Source organism: Limulus polyphemus, unplaced genomic scaffold (assembly GCF_000517525.1).
Source record: "Limulus polyphemus unplaced genomic scaffold, Limulus_polyphemus-2.1.2 Scaffold8290, whole genome shotgun sequence".
Classification (NCBI taxonomy): domain Eukaryota; kingdom Metazoa; phylum Arthropoda; class Merostomata; order Xiphosura; family Limulidae; genus Limulus; species Limulus polyphemus.
Window position 1 is genome coordinate 9,030 of NW_013673900.1, and position 22,721 is coordinate 31,750.

At 35.5% G+C, this 22,721-nt stretch overlaps 1 protein-coding gene across 1 annotated transcript in view; it reads right to left on the reverse strand.

The window, feature by feature from the left end:
* The window catches only part of LOC106475251 (canalicular multispecific organic anion transporter 1-like), a 26,394-nt gene extending 3,679 nt beyond the window's left edge, over positions 1-22,715 (reverse strand). The window contains exons 1-5 of the mRNA XM_013935952.2: positions 22,693-22,715; positions 17,218-17,338; positions 11,917-12,061; positions 10,634-10,799; positions 9,887-10,085 (exon numbers count right to left, since the gene is read on the reverse strand). Coding sequence (XP_013791406.1) covers positions 9,894-10,085; positions 10,634-10,799; positions 11,917-12,035 — 477 coding nt within the window. The 5' untranslated portion in view covers positions 12,036-12,061; positions 17,218-17,338; positions 22,693-22,715 and the 3' untranslated portion in view covers positions 9,887-9,893. The remainder of the gene's footprint in view (positions 1-9,886; positions 10,086-10,633; positions 10,800-11,916; positions 12,062-17,217; positions 17,339-22,692) is intronic.
* Positions 22,716-22,721: the final 6 nt, after the last annotated feature.

The following is a 22,721-nucleotide window of genomic DNA, read 5'->3' on the forward strand; positions in this document are numbered from 1 at the left end:
ACACCTGTACAGATCAAGCTGATTCTAGTTCTGGAACAAAATAGATAAAAACAAAATAAAACTTGACTAATAGTTAGCTCTTAAAATCATTTAATTAACATATCTGAATCTAATGGTTCCACTTATTTAAAACTTTAATGTCTTACAAATAATAAAAAAAAAAAAGTCTGATTTTTCTACAAAAATAAATGCAGATCAAAAACAGATTTACTTTTCATCTGTATGTATGAATATAGTTTTGTTGGATAAACATTGTGTAAGTATTTTAAATGTGAAAGCTAATCCTCTATTTGTGGTATGGAAATACCACACGTCTCACTCTTCCATAGTGTATGTTTTATATTTACAAAATTCTAACTTTTTTTTAATGTTCTATTTTGGGACATACTGAACCTGGTCAAATATTTCTTCAGTTCAACCACAGGAGTTATTTTTTGTAGTAGTGAATTGTAAGTACAGTTCCAGTCTTTCAAACACAGATTTGTTTTTGCTTTGACCAAGACTAGATGTTTCATTTTAGTGTTAACTTATATAGATCATGTGTATAACAATTTCTCTTCTTTCAATACAATTTATAGTCAAGTTAAGCTTATATCTAATTTATTCAAATACACTTTTTTCTCCTCATTAAATTTTTATTTCAGTTTATGACAAAAAACAAAAGGGGAGGAGGAGGGAAGGAAAAGGGGAGGAACACTGAACCTTCCCTACTGTATGAAGACGATAAGGAAATGTCACTTTAATAAGAACTACTTATACATGCACTACCACAATAGCACCATTAACCCCTATGTCACTTCGGCTGTTAGTGAGAGGCAAGCCCACCAACATGGGGAGGGGGGACAAGGGGGGCAACTGCTCAAGGGCCCGAGGAAATGAAATCTGGTTATGCCATAAAGCCCGCAAAGCATTTTTAGGCTATATCTTTATTTAATGATACAAACCATAGTTTTTGGCTTTTCTTTGCATATAGACGCTTGATATATTAAGAACGACTGAAATAATAATTTGAGTAATAATTAATATATATATTTGTTACTTTATAGATTTAATAAATATTTGTTGTTACTTTATTAACGTTTTTATGCTTATACTGTGAGGTAAAAATGGCTGCTGCTATGATTTTGTCTGGTTTATGAGCTCGTTGCTGTCCTAATTTAGGATCTTCTTTTTAATAAATTCTTGAAAATGTCAAAAAAGAGAGAGAGAAAGGGGGCCCAGCGAGGATGTTTGCCCCGGTGCCCGTGCTGGCTCTCGACGTTCCTAGTGAGAGGTAAGTCTCGGCAGTTAAGACAGTTGTGTGATTTGCAGAAACCAGGCTATGATCTCAACAGCTGTATTCCATACTTTTCAAGCTTTAATGTGGAACCTCAAAAATGTACTATCTGTACAATATTTCATGTTATTCACTTCCTTATGATCACCATCATCATTCCATGTGATAGAGAACCCAGAATGTTAGCAATTGGCAAGCTATTAACAATATGTGGTTCCAATAGGTGTTAACAATAGCTGTCATTGTTACAGTTGTCATGTTCATAGTATCATTTGGGCATAAATTTAATATCTGTAGAGAACTTCTAGTTTCAATCTTACTTACACAAGAAGTACCTACGTATAAACATTCTCTAAAGAAGTAAGCCTACATTGTGGAATCTGGTCATACTATATAGCAATATTCAGGTTGACAAAAAATAGCGCTGTATTATTGCATCATAATAGCTAGTAGTGTGTGGAACATTCTACACCTCTGTTGGGGTATAAATATGCATAGCACATGTAGATTGGTAGTTAGATCTAAACTGCATGATTATGAGTTTAGCCACAAAGAGTATATGGTGGCAATTTTTAATGTGAAATTATCACAGATTGTATTGTAGTAACAGAGTAGAGAAGAACAGTTTATCTTGTCAATTGTGTACTAAAGTAATTGAACCAGTCTGTGTGGACTTTGATGAAAAAGATAATTATTTAAAGCTCTGGATAGAACTGTGGTAACCAACAGTGTGACAAACACTTGTATACACATTTGACTTGTTTTAATATATTAGTTTTAAAACAAGTGGATTGTGTGCTGTTTTTTTTACTGTTGAAATTTAATACCAACAAGCCACAGACACCTACTGTAAAGAATCTGGCTCATATATAAAAACCTGAAATCTTGATTACACCACGATCTAATTGTGTTTATACTAAGAAGAAGAACGAAGCAATAGTATTTACTGTGATTCAAATTGGTTACTTTTATCTTGTGTCGGTAATGAACAACTATGAATTATAAAACAGTATGGTGAATAGTTGGAATTCAAGTAAATTCAGTACAAGTGATCAAATCTTCTGATTTGTGTATACTTAATATATAAGGTAGATATTTAAAACACTGAATAAAAATTTTGCTATTAATGCAGTTGTCTTTCTTGTACACTACCAGGTCAGGATTGGAGAGCGAAATTTAGCAGTTACGAGTACATCATAGAAAAACAGGCAAAGTTATAGTACTTTATTTAGAGATGGCTTCAAATTTCAGAATATTTTCAAACACAAAAACAAATATTCTTTCAAGTACTGTGTTGAAATAGGTTAACTTAGTTTAATGCTATGCCCAAGTAACATGTGAAAGCAATAAAATCACCTTGAATGCTGGTCAATAATACACTTTTAAAATTCAAGAAGGAAAACACTAGGTATTGAAGTCACCAAGAAGCCAGTCAACAGTATTGACCAAGAGTTGAAATTCTTGTGTGAGTGTTTCACTAGATTACATTTCAAGTCTTAAATTGGTATAGAACTTAAAACCGGCTTGAGAATAAATCTAAGATAATGAAGAAGGGAGATGTGGTATGACAATAATTCTAATTTTTCTGAAATTATATATCAGAAGATACTAATCTTGTTAGTTCACCTCAGGTCTTCCACAGCAGGATTCAGAGGTAGAAAACATCTATCATTTCATGGGATGATTCTATTATCTCCTACATTAGTTTTTGTCATGAGACTCCTTAACCACTGTGACACAAAACAGATATTTCCATAGTCATATGATTCAATTTACTTTATGGTCAGTTCATAAAGAAGACAAATAGTATATGAAATTTGGCATTTTCAAACATTCATTTCTGCTTGTAAAAAGTCAAAGTTATAAATTTCCAATACTGAAAATGTATTTCTGATAGGTACCTCTTCTCACAGTTATAGCTATTCTTGTTCAGTGCTGCCCTCTATATGCTAAACTTTTTATTGCATGCCATAAGCGTTCAGCTCCCATGTACCTCACAATCAAAGTGGTTCAACTGCATTTCACATGTAAATCAACATGCTACAACCCTTCAACAGTAGGAGTGAAACACTCCCTCCTGACACATGACTCGATTCTACTGAACCATCACTTTGAGTTTTGACAGAAAATGGAAGCACCAGTTTTCAGTGGGGAGAAAGGATGGAAGTTTGAGAGGAGGTAAGTAGCTATTGCAAATACATTTTCATTATACGAAAATTATAACTTCCGATACAGTACATTACCTTCACTCACAGATATAACTAGAATCACAAACTGAATAGGTGGAGGGACTAGTGTGAGGGAAAGAAAGAAGCATCCTTTGAAAGTGTCTGAAGAACATCCGCAAAGGGGAGATTCTCACAGTAGAGGATCCTTTGTGGGAGTCCACACTATCTATGTACCTAGTATACTCTACGCCCAGTGTGGAAAGAGGTGTTGCAAACATGGGTGGAAAATGTGGAGAAGCACATCCAAAAGGGGAGAGGACAATGTTAGGATAGGGATCCAAACAACCTGATATTGGAAGCTCAATCCCTTTGAAGACAGTCATGAGGGTGAGAGTAAAAAGGATGTGCCCCAAGGTGTAGAGTGGATAGGGTGCAATGGACCATACATTGCAAGTTAGCTGCATCCAAAACCCAGCCACCAGCATCTGACATCCATGTGGGGGTAGGATGAAGATCCTACCATTGGTAAGTCAACTACAATCCAAAACCCAGCCAGTGGGAACCACCATTCATGTGGGGATAGGAAAGATGATCATACCATTGGCAAGTCAACTACAATCCAAAACCCAGCCAGTGGGAACCACCATTCATGTGAGGATAAGAAAGATGATCATACCATTGGCAAGTCAACTATAATCCAAAACTCTGTTACCAGGAACTGACATCCATATAGGGGGAAGGAAAGAAGATCGTAATGGTGGCTAGTCAAATGCAATCCAAAACACAGCTATCTGGCAGGGGTAGGAAAGAGGATCATACTGTCTTCACCTCAAGGCCAGCAGACTGGAGAGAGATATCATACCCACTAATCTGTGGACAGGGCACATAATAGAAAAGTGATAAAATGTTTTATCGATAAGATGATAAGAATGAGGAAAATGTCCGTGTATTGTGAAAATCCCACTCAAAACAATTCAGACAGTAACCACCCCAACCACAATAACATCCTTGAAATATGAAAATCTTTGAGGAAGAACCGTAGTAACCAGCATGTTCATCCACTGTGACCCACAACAAGGTAGCAATAAACATGAATCCAATTGAGTGAGGGAACAGAGACATCTGTAATGCATGTGTGAGGACTTATGTTGATTGGTCCAGCTCTGAATCTAAAACCCAGCCACTGGGAACCAACATTCATGTGGAAGGTAAGATGAAAGGTCCCAATCGAAGGGGTGTGCTGCAATTTTGATGGCTCACTCCATACCTACAACATCCACTCAGATAAACCTGTTCAGAGATAGAGCATCAGATTAGAGGGCATCTCATCATCTACACTAGCAATCTAAGGAATGGCAGGGATGGGAAGCTATCTTCTTCTGCTTTACCCATGAAGACTATGGGTTAATATGGTCCAGAACTGGCATATTAATGAAGCAAATATATCACAAGGAAAACCTACAAACAGTCTTGAGGAACACCCCATTTCAGCAGTGTGTATTTAGTGGCCATGGAAATTATAATTGTTAAGTCATCATGGCCTTGCCACAGAGCGGGATCCATGAAGCAAAAAGGTGGAAGACAATAACCTAATGAGGAAGAAACAGCTAGCTGATGCAGATAGTGAAAGATGAATGTATGCAGACAATGGAGATGAGATGCCAGGGAGAAGGTAAGGTGCCTAATCTGAAAAGACACCTGGAACAAATTAGGGGAAGAAGGAGACAAGGAAGAATAAGCCAACTGAACTTAGCCAAACCCAACTGGTAATGGTTGAAGGAGAAAGGTCATGAATAGAGGAATGTTCCCACAGAATGAAGAGGCGGGAATGGGCACCATGAAAGAAATCCTTGTTGGCAACATAACAAAGAAGATCACATAAGGGACATAGTAGTCTATCCAAAGCAGACTGGGAATATGTGTGGGAAATGGAAGGAAAGGAAATCGATGAGAAGGAGGAATTACCCCCATGAGCCACTGAAGTTTTGGGAAGAAAAGATCAATCCAGACAAAGAAGTACATATGTGAAATGATACAGGGAATGTAAAACGTCGATGGCAAATAAATCTGACCGACAATGTCCACAGGCTAAGAGGAGAAGGAAATAAGTCTTAAGTGAAAAATCGAACATGATGAGAAAAGTTCAAACAAAGGAAAAGTAAGACAGTGAAGAACCACATTGACATCTCAATCTGGAAGGACTGCTTGCCAAGAAGGTCGAATAATCCAGAAGGAAAGCAACAATAGTGAGAGGGTAGAAGAGGTAAAATATTTACAGTACCAGGGAAAACGAAAAGTGTGGGATAAGGCAGCCAATCCCACAATCGAGGAAAAAGAAGTCCCCTGAACACACAGCCAAGTGAGGAAATTCCTAAGAAGTGGAACAGTGGGTCAAGCAGGTGAAAATCTCAGACCCAAAGACCAAGGGCAGAAAACATTCCACTTATGTTGATAAACATCCGTAGATTAGAAGAGCAAATGGAACGTGTTAAAAACAAAATGACATGCTGTGACAATCCAGATCTCCTCACCAAGGACTGGATAAAAACCAGGTTTAAAGACAGAGGGTAGGAGGGGCTGGATAAAATGCTGGTGATCCACACAACGATCCAAAACAAGGTTGAATGCACCCATAACGTGACACACAAGGAGATGAATACAGAGAATGTGGGTCCAAAAATGGAGATCCAAGGGAACAAAAAGGGGTGCCACCTTGGTGTTTGATATAAGCTACCACCATAGAATTGTCAGAATAGATCATGACCAGAAAAATCCTGGCAAGATGAAGAAAATGAACCAAAGCACAATGTATGGCCAGAAGCTCCAGGATGTTGATATGGTAAGACCTCTTGGTCAGGGACCACTGACATGAAGCTTCCTGCTGATTGACTCATTCCCCCAGCCATGGAAAGAAGCACTCGTGAAAAATATGAAAAAGATATGCAAATCCGAATTAGGGGTAGAAAGTGGAACACCCGCCAACTACCAATGCAGATCATTGACAAAGAAAGGAGGAAGGGAAATAGGAGCATCCAAGGGATCCCACATCAGGCTCCATCGGCAGAGCATAGTCCACTGAAGAGACCTCATATGTGCTCAACCCAAGATGATAAGGGTTTCCATAGAAGACCACATCCCCAAAAGCAACAGCACCTCGAAAGCAGTAATAGAGGGAGCAGTAAGGGTATGGAGAATTGAAAGCTCCATTGAATGGAGTCGAAGAGGAGAAGGTTGGGCCCAACTGAGATGAGTGTTGAAAAAGACACCCAAGTGGACGAGATAGTAGGTAGGTATAAGGAATGACTTCACCAACTTGATTAATCAACCCACATGAGTTGCCTACAAAAGAAATTGATGAGTGTGATGGGTGGACTCCATGTCCTCCATGTAATGATGTAAGCACAACCCCCTGAGCATGCATATGTCAGGCAAAAGCCTTGACCACTCAACAAGAAACATACGGGGCCGAAGCAAACCTGAAGGGTGGGGCGCGAAATTGACACACTATCCCGTGATGAACAAACTGAAGATAGCACCTCAACCAACAAGATATAAGAATATGCAGATAAGCATTTGAGACATCTACCCTGGTCATCCATAGACGTGGAGAAAAAGTGCATCTGAGGGTGAGAAAATAATCCATAATAAAGCGAAGCAGAGCCAAAAATTCATTGAGGTGGGGCAGATTGATCACAGGTCGCCAGTCCCCAGTTTTCTTGGGTACTACAATCAGCCTGGAATAAATCTGGAGAAGGATATAGGTACCCAAGATAACACAGGATGATAAGTCCCTCAGATAATACCTGAATAACCCAAAGATTTGTGGCAAAATCGGGTCATACAGGAACAAAATCAGTTAAGCGAACCCTTGCTGGATCTGAAGCCACAGGGTAGTCACCATTACTGTTGTTAATGTGTCCATCTTCACTGAAGAATACAACAAGTGGAAGAACCCCTAGAGATAGGAATTGGTAAAGGCTGGAAAGGAGCGGGATGGAAAACAGTAATATGGGATTGTATATGCTCAGAATGAGATAAACAATCAATCAAAGATGAAAGGATTGATTGCTGTCTCACAGAGTATACACAGGATTCTAAGACTCGGAAATACCCCCGAAAACAGACAGTTGGAGAAACGAGGCAATACATTCCAAAAGATAAGTAGATGTTAAACGAACTTGGGACAACATAGTGTCTCCCCCAGAAGATCCCAACAACAGAGAAGCTACGTGTGTAAGGAAAGGGCCAAAGAAGACAAACATGCTAACGTGGAGGTAATCAAGAAGAGGGTATCCCTCAAAAAACCCTTCAGGATCTCTGTGGAGCACTTCAGATAGGAGGTGGATAGTGGACAAGTACTGTAGGAGAGTCAATAGAGTAAGACAAAGGCAAGAAACTGTGCATTGGATAAACAAACAAGATGATCAGGGCAAAAGTTATTCCAACTGTGAAAATCAAGAAACAGAAATACAACCTGATGGTATGCTAAAAGAAACTGATCTGAGGCCCATAGATGGCAAGGTGTGCTAGTGTCCTCATGCATCTGAAATACAAAATGCTCTGCATGAACCCTAATATCTGGGTAGGGGGAAACACAAAATATAGACAAGTTATCATGAAACATGGAAGGAAGAGGATTATTAGAAATCGGGTAAATTGACAAATACACCTGAGAAATCATATAAAAAAAGCCATATTAGGCCTAGCTGATTCTGCAGTAGGGGTGTAGAAAGACATGGCAAAATTAGATGGAGGAAAAAGGCTGTCAAATTCCTCGTTGCCCCAAAGAGGTTAAGGAGAAGAAGTCTGACTCATATAATAAGCAATTTCTCGTCAAGTGAGAGCCGAGAGTTCCATAGTCAAGTTCCCCCTAGCTGTAACCTGTGTAAGTGTGCTGGTAAATGGTATTACCTCCGAAGTGGTAACTTGGACTTGGTAATTCCTCATTAAAGATGAATAACCAAACACAACAGTATTAGAATAAATAAAAGAAAACTAGAAAAAGAAAAGTACGTTATCCTTAGGTTTGAAAAATGAGAATAACAATTCCACTTTGGAGTAAATTACAAAACAATTTAAAAAAATGCACTAAGTTACAAAAAAAAACACATGATTGAAGAGTGCAATGAAATACGTCTTGACATGAGCACTGCCAAATGAGAAGTGATAGTTTGGTAGAGTCGCACTCCTATTAGTGGAGGGTTGTCGCATGATGATTTATATGCGAGAAACAGTTGAACCGCATTGATCTAGGGGTATGTGGGAGTTCGAGACTTGTGGCATGCAAAAAAATGTTTGCATAAAGAGGGTGCACTGAACAAGAATAGCTATATCCGTGAAAAGAGGTAGTGTAGCATACTTGAAATGCTCTCGTAAAGTCTCATCCTTGTTTCAACCTGTTGAGCTTGCTGATTGCGTATGTACCAACCTTTTTGTTTCTCTACAGTTTATTGTCAAGTAAAGTTTATTTTTTATTTTAAGTACAGTTTTCCTACATTAAATATTTCTTTCAATACAGCTTATTTCATTATTTATTTTCCAACTTTAATCATAGCAGAGTAGACATTTCCACCTACAAATTCCTACACCTGTCTTGTACATAATAATTCCAGGATTTTCAGATATTGTGGAGATAAGATAACTATGTATTTGACAATCCTTGGAATATTTTAGTACCAATACTAAAAGTAAAGCCTACATTTTCAAGTAATTTGATAAGTTACCTGGACATTCAAGGTATTGTTTTGATAATTTAAAGGATTTCTTTACAATTTTTAATAATCGATGAAGTTGCTGTGATTACTTAAAAAAAAGATCATGGTATTTAACTGGTAACAAGTACGATAAGCCTATAACAAGTAATAAAAGTTGATGATCTAAGAGGTAGATTCTGTCACAATAGGAATCTGCCTGGTATAACAAATGCATAATTAAATACCAATTAAAGATAATGATCTTACAGTCTTGAGCAAAGAACTTTTATTAGGCTTAAAAAACAATCTAATATTAAAGATAAAAAATCTGGATTATTAGTGGATATTTTTCTATGAAGCCCAGCATGGCCAGGTGGTTAAGGTGCTAGATTCACAATCTGTGGGTCGCAGGTTCGAATCCCCGTCCCACCAAACATGCTTGCCCTTTCAGCCATGGGGGTGCTATAACATGATGGTCAATCCCACTATTCATTGGTAAAAGAGCAGCCCAATAGTTGGTGGTGGGTGGGATGACTAGTTGCCTTCCCTCTAGGTCTTACACTGCTAAATTAGGGATGGCTAGCACAGATAGCTTTCGTGTAACTTTGCACGAAATTCAAAAACAAACAATTTTTCCATGAACAACTTTATTTCTCCAAATGTTAAATATCTCTTTGTCAAGAGTTTTGTAAACATGCAGACTAGATCAAATAAAACAGTAAAATCAAGTTAATAAATTTTTGTCTTACCTGTTTGTTAATAAGGACAGAAAAAAGTATTTTGGTTCAAGTCCACTTTGACGTTTGATTGACCGATAAAAAACTCCTGAGCACAGAAAGCTCGAATAGTGCTTGTTCCATTGAGTGTTTCTGAGAAATGATTGTAGATTGGTGACCTTGTGACTGATTCTATTCTCTTTAGTTGTCGTGATGAGCCAATATACAGTTTCTATAGTAAAAATCTTTAATTTCAGGTTTCATATCTTAAGCTTCTGATCTTTACACAATTCTGTACCAAGTTGCTGTTGATGATTGTATGTATAAATATATTCTATTTTATAAATTTCACTTATTTTAAGTAATTTTAAAAGGATTAGACTGCAAACAGAACAAAATATATATATATATATATTTCAGAAGAAAATGTATATCAAACAATTCTAGGAAAGTAGATTACATATGCATAATATAACTTAGCAACATTAAAACAAAACATTTTTATAAAGAAACAACTATATTTTACAATTACATTTTAATGAAGTAATTCTAGAAATATGAAAATGAGAGCTTTTTTTTTTACAAAAACAGGACTTATTTAGGATAGAATTAACATAATAATTGTTTCATTTTAGCCATGGAAACCAAACCTAAAATTCCAACATTATAATTTTTATTCTCGTTAATGTGATTATTGAACATCCTAAAAAACAAAAGTACTATTTATTATTTTAAAAAACCAATGGATATATAAACAATTAGTCACAAAACGAAGCTCACCTGAATAAATAGGTAGATAAGACCAATTGGTATAGCAGCAGCAATGAAGACTGGGTTAGTGACAGAGATAATGATGATACTTGATAAAACTTGTAAAAGACAATCAATCCCACCATTAAAATTTAAAGGAATCTGTATATCGACCACGTCAATATCCTTTCCAAACCTGTAACAAAGTGTTATATTTATATGATATTCACATTCTGAGGTTGTACTTGAATTTTTACCAGTAGCACTTGAACACTTACTGTTTCAATGTTAGACACATATCTTCCCGCTCTTTCATCAATTAACACTACCACTCCTCTCAGACTCCCAGCTACTCAACTATAACAACAATCTTACTTCACACAAACCTACAACATTCAAATTCACTTTCTCAAATTTGACATTCTCTAGTTTTCCTCTTTTAATCATTGACCAACATTCTATGTTCCAGTCTTCAACTCTACATTTTTGTAAGGATTTCACATGTTGACATCTTGGATGGCCTTACTTGTATTCCTATCAGAAATGGTGCATCCTGAGTAAAAATTGGTCTCATTTACATAATAATCATTTCGTAACTTTGAGTCATGAAAAAGATAATTGTGATGGTTTCCCATTTAAACATCAAACCATAATGAGAACAATCCAGTAGAAATGCTGTATCATGCTGCTTCTATGATAAAGGCACTGACTATGAAGGTCCATGGTGTCAGTTAAGCTAACGGATGATCCATTCGCATCAGCATCTGTTTCAATGGTAGAATAGTCAGTACCATTAATTTTTAGTATTGCTTATATAATTAAAAGTCAGTTTCTTGAACGTTTTATCATGCACTCATCACTCAGGTATGATCAGTGTGCATGGAGTAAAAATTAAGAAATTTGTCCAAGCACATCTATTAGTTGAGCTTCCTTAAAGGTTTCTGTCATCATAATTAAAATATCTAAATGGAAATGAAAACAAAAGACCTTACATTCAACATATGACTCAATCAGTACATAGGATATGCTGGAGTCTATTCCAATTCTAACACCAAATTTGCTGCCAGCCTCCCCTCCTTGAGAAATATGAATATGCACTGGGGAGTCCAGAGGAACAACACACTGGAGACTGTGCAATGGGTGTCTGCAATTCCCAATTTTTAAAAGCAGAAAGACTCAAACTGTAAGAATTATGGGTCAATGGGAATGGGCAAAAATCTGCATCTGATTTATTCATGAAGTCCATGAGTGATGGTCCTTTATGTAAAATACATAGATAATAAAAGTTTGATATATGGATATACATACAGTACCTGTTTAAAGTCCTACCCATGGGAGTAGTGTCAAAGAAACACATGGGAGCCCGCATCACAGATTGAAGCATGCAGTGATGGAGAACTCGACTTGCACGAACAGCACTAATGAACAACATAGTTTTTGACAGAAGAAAGAAGAGAGCTGAAAAACGAAACAAGTATTATTTTTTAATATTTCAGTTAGGTACAATTATATAAATCATTCAACACAAGTTAACATAATTGACAAAAAAAATATATAATGAATCACAGAAGCTTTCCATAATTGGCTATTTTGGTTCTCATCATGCCTTTATTGATATAAAATGTTTTTCTTTTGTTCTGACTGAATCATTTGTTTGAGATTTTTACCTAGATGCAGAAACCCACATTATTAACATGATTCATGCTGATTACAAGTCAGTCTATTACTTGACTTACTAGAAGCTATGCCTTTAACTAGTTAAAATATGTCTTCTCTCATATTATATTCTACATAGGGATATATATTAACATAAATATTTACATACACAAATACAGAAAATGTCAAATAAGATTGATGTCATTAACACTGATGAAAAAGCACTTAAACACTAAATACTCCTTATGTTGAAACTAATTGGATTAATGCTCTAGCAAATATCTGTTATGCAGTGTTTTGGACATCGTAAAGGTGGAGTAATAGTTCTAAAATAAACAATTTACCGATTCCTGTATGTATATATTTTATTATAGATTTCTGAATAACCATTTTTATCCATTTCTCCTGTGGTGTTCAGTGTACTGTATGTATATATAGACATATAAGAGAAGTTGGGTACATTATACTAAAACAATTTTGGAGTCTCACCACATCATTACAGTCCATGTCACCACCACCATATTCTATCTGGTGACCGTGCATCTTCACAATAAACCTGCAGCATAGTTTCCATTGTAAAAGACTCTTATTGTAAAGCTTTCATAACCAAAGCACATCTCTTCTCCTTGCTGGATTCCTACAATCCATCTAGTGTAAGAGGAAGACAGTTTCCAAGTGTGTGTTTCAACAGCCAGAGCACATAGAAATCCATACACAGTACATCCAGCAATCTGACTCTTATGTCTTTATAAGGAATATCCATTTTATTCTCCAGCTATTTGAGGTATGTGACAGTTGGACAAATATGTTGTGGGAGCAGTTTATGTACATGTGACCTGTGATGCTTTTTCAGAGAGAGATCCTTCCCAATTATGTTGAATCATGCTGTTTGGGACATGTGGACAGCTTTTCCAACTGACCTTTGTGTTCATGGATTCTTACTTGTTACAAAATGTAGCACTTTGCTTACAAAGGCCTAGGTAAAGTTATGGCAGGTCTCATTCTGGATGGCTCTGATTCATGAAGTTGATCCAAATTCTTTTAATGGCATTAAGTACAATAAATTCTAAAACTTTGATCTGAACACACCTTTATGATCTGAGTGCTTAGATATTTTGAATAAAAAAGGGCTATTAAATACCTTTCACAAACTGATCAATTTTCAGTGGACTCATACTACCTATTGAATGTAAAATATTGTTACGTCTCCGTTTGTTAATTAACTTTCCGTAACTTCGTTCCGACGAAACTTTAGCGACACAAGTCCTTACTTAATAAAACTGGTTTATTCTTTCCGAATACAACTTTACGATACACTTATTTTCAACAATCACGCTAAAACAAACGCTATATCAACGAACGTCAATAATACTTCTGACTGCAGTACAATTACTCACTATCTACACACACACATTATTATCCCGTTACGTTGTCACCCTCTTTTATATACCAGACTACCCTATATCTAGTAAATACTAGAGCATTTGCCAAGGTACAGGATAGTTCTAGAAAATAGGTGGCGCCACACCAGTCACGTGACCTCGATGACGCAACAACAGTGTCAAAATCTAGTTTTGATACATGCCAATCCATTGTCACGTTATATTGGTTATATCTAGAATTATACACAGACTTTTCTCTACATTAACTCTCTCAACATGGGTTCAGTTGATTTGACCGACCACGTGACCTCTTTGTATTTGATTAATTAAAGTCTTTATAGTTTTGATACTACTAACTTTTAATATAGTATGTATATCTTCACAAAATTTAGCAATCTTTTGGTAAACATTTTAAGACTTCCACATACAAAAAGTAATAATTTTTAGTAAAGTATCTTAAATAAACTAAAAAAAGATTTGTCTACGAATATATCAAGTATTTTAATAGTCCGTGTGCTACGTGATTTTCATGTTATGATTAGAAATATTTTTCTTTACCTCAAAAATCTCAAATTTCATTTGTGTAATCTCTAAAACCTCCTAAACACATTTCAAATGTTTGTTTTCAGTAAAACTTTATATTTTATCTATTATTTTCTCTATCCTAACTCTACTCGTTTGCTCAATTTGACTGACCTCGTAACTTCTGAAAAAAAAATTCTAAATAACTCTTTTTTTTCCTTTCTAGAATGACTTCAAATTGTAACATGAAACAACATTTGTTTATCCTAAGTAGCTTTAAACTTGTAACATTATACAACTATTTATAATTAAATTTTATTGTTTTATTGCCTTTTGAACTGTGTCTAACTACTATTCGTTATATTCATTATAAGTTGTAAGTCACTTGGGGAATGTGAAGCTCATGTTACACTACTGAATTACATTACCCATGAGCTGCTTGCATGCGTGCCTCGTGAAACATTTTTATTATAATACTATTTATTTTACCTAATCTAACCTTAACTAACCTAAAGAGATCCCTATTTTTACATCTTAGTTACTTTTAGAATAATAAATAAAGAATTAACATGAAAAACAAGTAATAAAGTACTTACCCAAGTATTGTTTTTTTTTGCTGTGGATTGTTGATGACACTTAACCCTACTTTTTTATACTAATGGTAGTAATGCACAAAATAATTTTTATTTAATTAAATAATGCACCAAAGAACATAGAATAATAACATGCAAAATGGAGACAATTTCCTCTAACAATCACTATTTTTCTGGCTTTCTAACTATGCGACAAGTGCTGTTACAAAGTCATCCAAGCTATTCATTATCTTCCTGGTACTAAAAGTGAAATTGACACTTCTCTGTTCAGAACACAACTTAATATAATATGTTGATTAATAGATGAAAACCTTGGCTTTCTATTGGTTATAGATAATATATAATTAAGCTTAAATGAGAACTATTAACAAATCCTGAAAGAGAAAATGTGACAGGTGGGTATGGCAAGAGAGGTCTGATTTTCTATTTGATAACTCTGTAACCAAACAAAATTGAAGGCTATAAAAATTATGGTTTGTCTGAACAATGACGATTTTACAGTGAGTAATTTATGTTTAATTTTGTAGTTATTGGAGGGGTGGTGGATAAAATAGAGAAAAGGGCATGCCTAGAGAAAATGTGTCATGTGTGTCACACTTGGGGAAATTTAGGATTTTTCTAAATATTGCCTTATAAAATTAAGAACTTAAAACTTATATACTATTAAAATATGGATTATTAGCTACGATTTTATGCTATACTAATTGGTATAACATAACCAAATAGTAGTTTAATCAAATTTTGAATGTAAGACACTAAAACCTTGTGTAATGTGCAGTAAAGAATACCCATTGTGATAGGGTTAAAATATTTTCATTTGCAAATTTTGGCCCTCTTACCAGAGCATTCAGTGGGCAACAAGGTACTGAGCAATACAAATGTGTTTGTTTGTGGTACACTGCTTTAAAATAAGTATCTAGGCCTAGATACCTATTTTAATGCAGTGTATAATGTACTCAGCCCTCTGCATGTGCAGAAGCAAACTAAAATTTAAATTTACTGAAGATATAAACACACAATAGTGAAATTTATTAAAAGCACTGATTTTACTTTCTGTATGAAGTCAGGTACTACTGAACTAACAGTTAATGTTTTTAAGTCAAGTGAGTTCGTAATATTGTAGTAATCCTAGTTGTTATCATATTTCTTTTTTCTCAGCGCATGGTATTGAACCCAAGTGTTATGTCATGTCATGTGAGTGCTGTATCAAGTGAGCTAGTGAGTTAACTCACTGAGACACTTTTAAACTCAAACTATCACATCCTTTCCCTCTGACAAACAAAGCTTGAATTCACACCTTACCACAGTTTTCTATGTTAATTTTAGTATCTCCTGTGCTCAGAATTTAACCCCAAGATCACTTGCACTACAAACAAATGCTTTACAAAATAAATTGTTATCAGTTTTTTCTTGTGATGATCCTAATATTGTATATATATATATATACTTTATTGGATTAGTGACAAAAACACTATATGACAAAACCAGATTGAGGTGACCAATGTACAAGTTAGTTGCTTTGTTCGAGAGTAAAGCCACATAAGGCTATCTGCTTTGTCCACCACAGGAAAACCAACCCCTGGATTTTAGTATCGCAAGTCTTACCACTGTACTACAGAGGGACTACAAGTTAATTGGAGTGAAGAAACAGAATCTTAATACAAAGGTTACTTGCAAGAACATATTATATATAAAAAGTTTTATGGTATAAAGTGCTTTGATCACTTACAGATTTTGAAAATCAGTTTTGAAATATAAAGTTTGATTACTCTGAAAATATGGTGCTTTAAAAACTGAGTCGAAATGTAACGTAATTGGTCAACAGCTGAAAGAATTATCTACTTTGTATTAAATAATAAACAGAATTTCATATTTATGATCTTCCAACCAAGTTCAGTTATTTTCATCATAAAGTTCACTCTCTGGAGAGATTTGTGATAATTTGTCTTTTAGTGCAAAGCTTCAAAATGCATTATCTGCACTCTGTCTACTTCAGGGAATCAAACTCGTAACTTTAGTGTTGTAATTCCATAAAATTACTGCTGACTCACATTCTCGGACCATTGTTAAAATATTCTTATATATCTTCACAAATTTCTAATGAGAAAGAGGGCAAGTAAATAAAATAATGAACCTAACCTCAGATCTTTAACCAAAAACGTTGGTTATGTCCAAAGTTTAAAGTCAATGGAGGGTTGTTGCATGTCTATGCATGCTAAATGAGCAGCTTGGACTTGTTGGGTATAAAGGCTAGCACGTCAAGTGAGAAAATTTCTTTTCAATGGATTAAAGGGCAGTGGAAGATCGAGAGAAACTATTGCGTGAGAGAAGGTATGTATTGTATCAGAATTTAAAGACAGTGGATTCACACTCTCTTCTTCAACTGTTAACAATAATCATTTAGGAACAGTGAATTATAATGTTACCATGTAGCAAATAACCGAGATAAAAAAAAACTTACTTTGTGTTAGTCCTAGCAATCCATAGACAGTTAGCCTCCAGTTACGCAAATCAACATCCTGGGATCCATCAGGTAGAGGTTGATCATCAACCCAAACACTTAACCAGTATGTGGACAGAAGCTAAATGTAAGAGAGAGCATTTCAACAAGTTATAGAAAATTTGGTCATAATCTGAAAACAAAAAATTATTTAAAAACTGTGCAGAAGAGAAAAGTATTATATAAAGGAAAAAGATATGAAGCTAAGGTTTATGGAAGGTCAAACCTTGTTATTAAGTTACCTAAGAATGTTTAACAACCCAGATCCCGTGAAAGTATTATATAAAGGAAAAAGATACGGAGCTAAGGTTTATGGGAGGTCAAACCTTGTTATTAAGTTACCTAAGAATGTTTAACAACCCAGATCCCGTGAAAGTATTATATAAAGGAAAAAGATACAAATCTAAGATTTATAGGAGGTCAAACCTTGTTATTAAGTTACCTAAGAATGTTTAACAACCCAGATCCCGTGAAAGTATTATATAAAGGAAAAAGATACAAATCTAAGATTTATAGGAGGTCAAACCTTGTTATTAAGTTACCTAAGAATGTTTAACAACCCAGATCCCGTGAAAGAGATTCAAGTTTTCCACACGTTGTTGGATGTCCATATGCACTACCTCCTCTCCTAGAAAACTATCACTGCTCTTGATTAGTTGATTTAATAAATTATCTTTATGTACGTAAATAAGGTACATGTATATCCTTTGTAGAAGTTTGTTTGTTTGTTTGTAATTAAGCACAAAACTACACAATGGGCTATCTGTGCTCTGCTCACCACGGGTATCGAAACCCTGATTCTAGAGTTGTAAGTCCGCAGACATACCGCTGTGCCACTGGGGGGCCTTTGTAGAAGCATTTAGATGTTTTAAGTTTTATGAATGTTTACTGAAAAAGCTTAACTTTAAAAATGCGTGTTAAGGATTTGTTACACAGGAAATGTATAGAATCATGGGTTCCAGGTGTAAATGTCAGCTAAATTTAACCAATTTATGATGGACACACAGTACAATTTGTAGGTGTTAGTGACAATTTAATTAGCTTACGGTATAAATTAGAGTAAAATAAATTAAACATAAAAATTGAAATTGCAAATAAATGAGGAGCTAAAATTAAAAGCTTTCCCCCAAAGTTATATAATAATGAAAAATATGGCAATGGCATGGTGCATGAAATAAAATTTTTAGATTGCAAAAAGTTCAATACAGGAGAAACAGATACAAAAATAACAACCAAATGCAAGGAACAAAAAAAACAACAAAACGAGTAAGATGTAAATGAACATATGATTGAAAATCAATGTCAGGTTTTACAGGAATGCAATTCTTTACTGTAGGTACGTGTGATCCGTTGGGGTTAAATTTTAACAAAAAAAGGACAGCACATAATATATTCAAAACAAGTCAAATGTATGTACAAACAAAATTCATTACACTATTGGTTATCACAGTTCTATCCAGAGCCTTAAATAATTATATCTTTTTTTGTCATACAGGTGGGTTCAATCACTTTAGAATACCCTTTGACAAGATAAATTATTCTCCTCTATCTCTGTTGTTACGATACCAGCTGTGAAACTCACTTTAGAAATTGACCATTATGGCTACACTGACAATCACAAAGTCTACCTTCACTTTCACTTACTTACTGTCCTCTCTGTATCTGCACGTATTTATGACATGCAACAGAAAAATCTAGAAATGTCTAGCTCTCTAATAACATCATATTAAGCAAGAAAAACTTAGAAGCTTCAAGTGAGATGACATCAATAATATTACAAAATCTTAGTACAACAATTAAACTACATACACAACCTACAACTCGTACAGAGTTATGTAACAAAATTTGTCACAACTGTCACTTTTAAAATAATCAATTTTTAACACTGTTTATAAAAACTAAATAATCATTAAATATTAAATCACTAAATAAACTAAATAATAACTTAAACTGAACACCCTTGTATATCCAACAATAATTCCCCTCTTCATAAAAATATTCACAGTATTTTTTTCTTGTACTATATACAAAGATTGTTTTCAGTTGATACATAAAATCTACTCATACAGTCTGCACCAACATTTGCAGTCCACTTGATGGCTTCAATGTGGAACCAGTAGTTCTGGAGGTACAACACCCACCTCATGATGCTCACACTGTTGATTTTTCACCTCTGGATGTATGCAAGGGGCTGATGGTTCGTCTGAATGATGAACTCCTTCCCGTAGAGGTAGTTCTGGAACTAATGGATGGCAGATATGATGGCCAGACACTCTCAATCGATCACAGAGTAGTTCTTCTCACTACTCAACAGTTTTTTTTACTTATATTCATGTTCTTGTAGGAGTCCTGCTCGAATTCCAATGTCTGATGCATCAGCCAGAATGATGAATGGTTTGTTGAAGTGTAGCATTCTAAGAATTAAAAAACTTTGAAACAGGTTCTTTAACTTCTGGAATGCCATCTGTTGTGGTTGTTCCAATTCACCTTGTTGGATAGGCCTTTCTTGGTTAGGTCAATCAGTGGTGCAGCAACTTCAGCATAGTGTGGGATGAGCTTTCTGTAGTATCCTGCTAATCACAGGAAGGATGTGACTTGCTGGTTGCTCATTGAAGCTTCTCTTCTTCCATGGCAATCTACTGGTCACCCATCTTATGTCCAACAAAGTCCAGCATAGAATAGCCAATATAGCACTTAGACTGTCTGACCATCAGACCTGCTGCCTTCACTTGAACAGCTCTTTAAGTTTTTTCAGGTGGTCTTCCCATCTGGTTGTGTGAGACAGAATGTCATCCACATAATGCTGAATGTTCGTGGTTTAGTGCAACATCTTCCTTATCATGTGGTTGAATGTTGCTGCTGAGTTGACTAACCCTAATGGCATTCTCAAAACTGGTATCATCCATCTGGTATCACAAAGGCTTTTTTTTCTCTCTTTAGATCCTGTCTCCAATGGAATCTGCCAATAATCTTTACTGAGATCGATCTTTGAAAAGAATTTGGTTCTATCTAGTTTCGCCATGATAGCCTTTGTCACAAGGTTCAGCCTCCAGAAGTCTATGCAGGAGCGGTTTGAACCATCCCTCTTCTTCACAATTACCACTGGTGAACAATAGGTAGAATTCGAAGGCTCGATGATTCCAGCTTCTGAGATTGCCTCAACTTTCTGCTTTATCAGGTCTCTTATTACATAGGGCATCTGAGAGCTTCACCTTGTCTGGATCCCTGGTCATGGTCTCTATCTTGAGTTACATAAGGTCGGTCTGCTTTGCCTGGTCTATCTGTGAAAACATCTGCATACTGGAATAGCAGATCTTTTAGCTCTTTATTCTGCTTGCCAGTCAGTTCTTCACTGATGTTGACATTTTGTATGTCTCGTCTCCATCCAGTGGTCTTAGGTCTAGTAGGTCTTCATCTTCTATGACAGCTACATCTGCCACATCCATCTGTGCCTCAGTAGCTGCACTAATTAGATCTTCTTCCCTCTTGAAGAACTCTTCAACAGATTGGCATTGTATATCTTGGTCTTCCTATTCACTTTCACCTTATAGTCCATTCTGTTGAATACTTCCCACTGCAGAGTGAGTTTGTTGTTGTCTGTAGATAGCAGAACCAAGATCTTCTGTTCAACCTTTACACATTGATCCTTGGCCTTCTTAACTGTCTTCAGCTGCTTACAAGCTCTCTTGAGCGAGTTGACAGGTCTCCTCCAGTTGTTTCTGAGGTCTAACACTTACTGGTATGTGTTCTTCACTTCTGACTCTTTTTGTCCTGTCCACAGCTCTTTCAATATCTGAATCAGACCTCATACTGTTCTTCCGTACAGCAATTCAAAAGGTGAAAATCCTGTACTCGCTTGTGTGACTTCTTCGTAAGCAAATAATACTGCTTGCAGGTACCTGTCCTAGTCACGTGGTCTCTCCTGACACATCTTCTTCAGCATGCTCTTTAAGACTCAACTGACTCTCTAACAAAGTCCATTACATCTAGAGTTGTACAGAGTGGTAAAGAGTTGCCTGGTACTGATGAGTCTATACACCTCTTGCATCAGTTCTGAAGTAAACTGAGTCCCTCTGTCATGCAGGACTTCTTTCAGAAAGCTTACTCTGCAGACACTTCCAGGAGAGCCTCAGCTACTCTCTCTGTCTCTATTTTTGGTCGAACTGTGGCTTATCGCATAGTCGAATACTGTCAGCACATACCAATTGCCCTTGTCAAAAACAGGTGCTTGTGGTCCAATTAAATCCACAGTTACTCTAATGAAAGGCTCTTCTATGAGATGCATCTCATCCAGAGACACCTTGGCTACCTTTCCTCTAAGTATTGTCCTTTAGCACAGGATTGTCGTTATATTTGTATTAAGTTAATTACAATTGAAACCAGATAGAAATAGTATCATAAACCCAATTATTTGATTGAATGTACTTGCAATTTGAATGTACTTGTACCTTAAATGTTGTACATGATCATGTCTTCCTGTTAGGGACAAAAAAGTTGTACAGATATAAATCTATTATCCAACAAATAGCTTTTTCAAAATTTCATACATGTAAATTTGTGTTTGTTAATGTTTCCGTGATTTGAGTTTCAATCTAAATCATAAGTTGCATTAGTTAACACCACTCAGTTCTTGAAAAATGACTAGAACAAACTCAATACAAGAGCTTTTCAAAAACATTTGATGGCTAACAATTACTGGAATTTTGTGTGTTGATTATCCTGACACTCAAGCTTCTCTTTATTATGATTACAGGAGTAGCTTTGGAGTAGTTAATACCAGTCAATTCTTGCCAGACAGTAGGAACAGCCTCAAAATAATATTATATTTGAAAGAAACTTGTTTAGAAATATCAAACTGGAATAACTGAGGATTGAACAACAGACATTGTACTAGATGTAAATTTAAAGAAAAAAAAACATTAAAAAGGGAACACTTTATATTCAGAAAGTTTAAATATTTAAAAAATCATGTCACATTTCTCTCCAAGTACTCTCCCTCCACTGTTGTATAGATGAAGCAGGAAGTTTAATAACACTAAAACTTTTATTGTTACATTAAAACATAACTTATGATACTTTACACTTCATGATATAAATACAGAAAACACTATCCAGAAAAGACAATACGTGTATATCTCACACTCTTTATGAACACTAGAGCCACTCTGAGTTCAAAGTGCAAGTTCTAATGATTATTATTATTTATTTTAATGTGCAACACATAATATTTTCATTACATGTTATATCTTCACTGGCCTGTTACAGAATATTAACAATCAGATATTAAACTATCAGATCTGAACCAACTATGATACAAATCTAAACACTGTCAAGTGTTTCATTGGTTAATTTGCGATATCATACAAAACACTCATCTTTTTGGACTAATCTACATGCCTGGATATTTTAGACAAAGAAAAAAAAATCACAACTTACCTCAAAGCAGTAGGAGGCAACATAAGCAG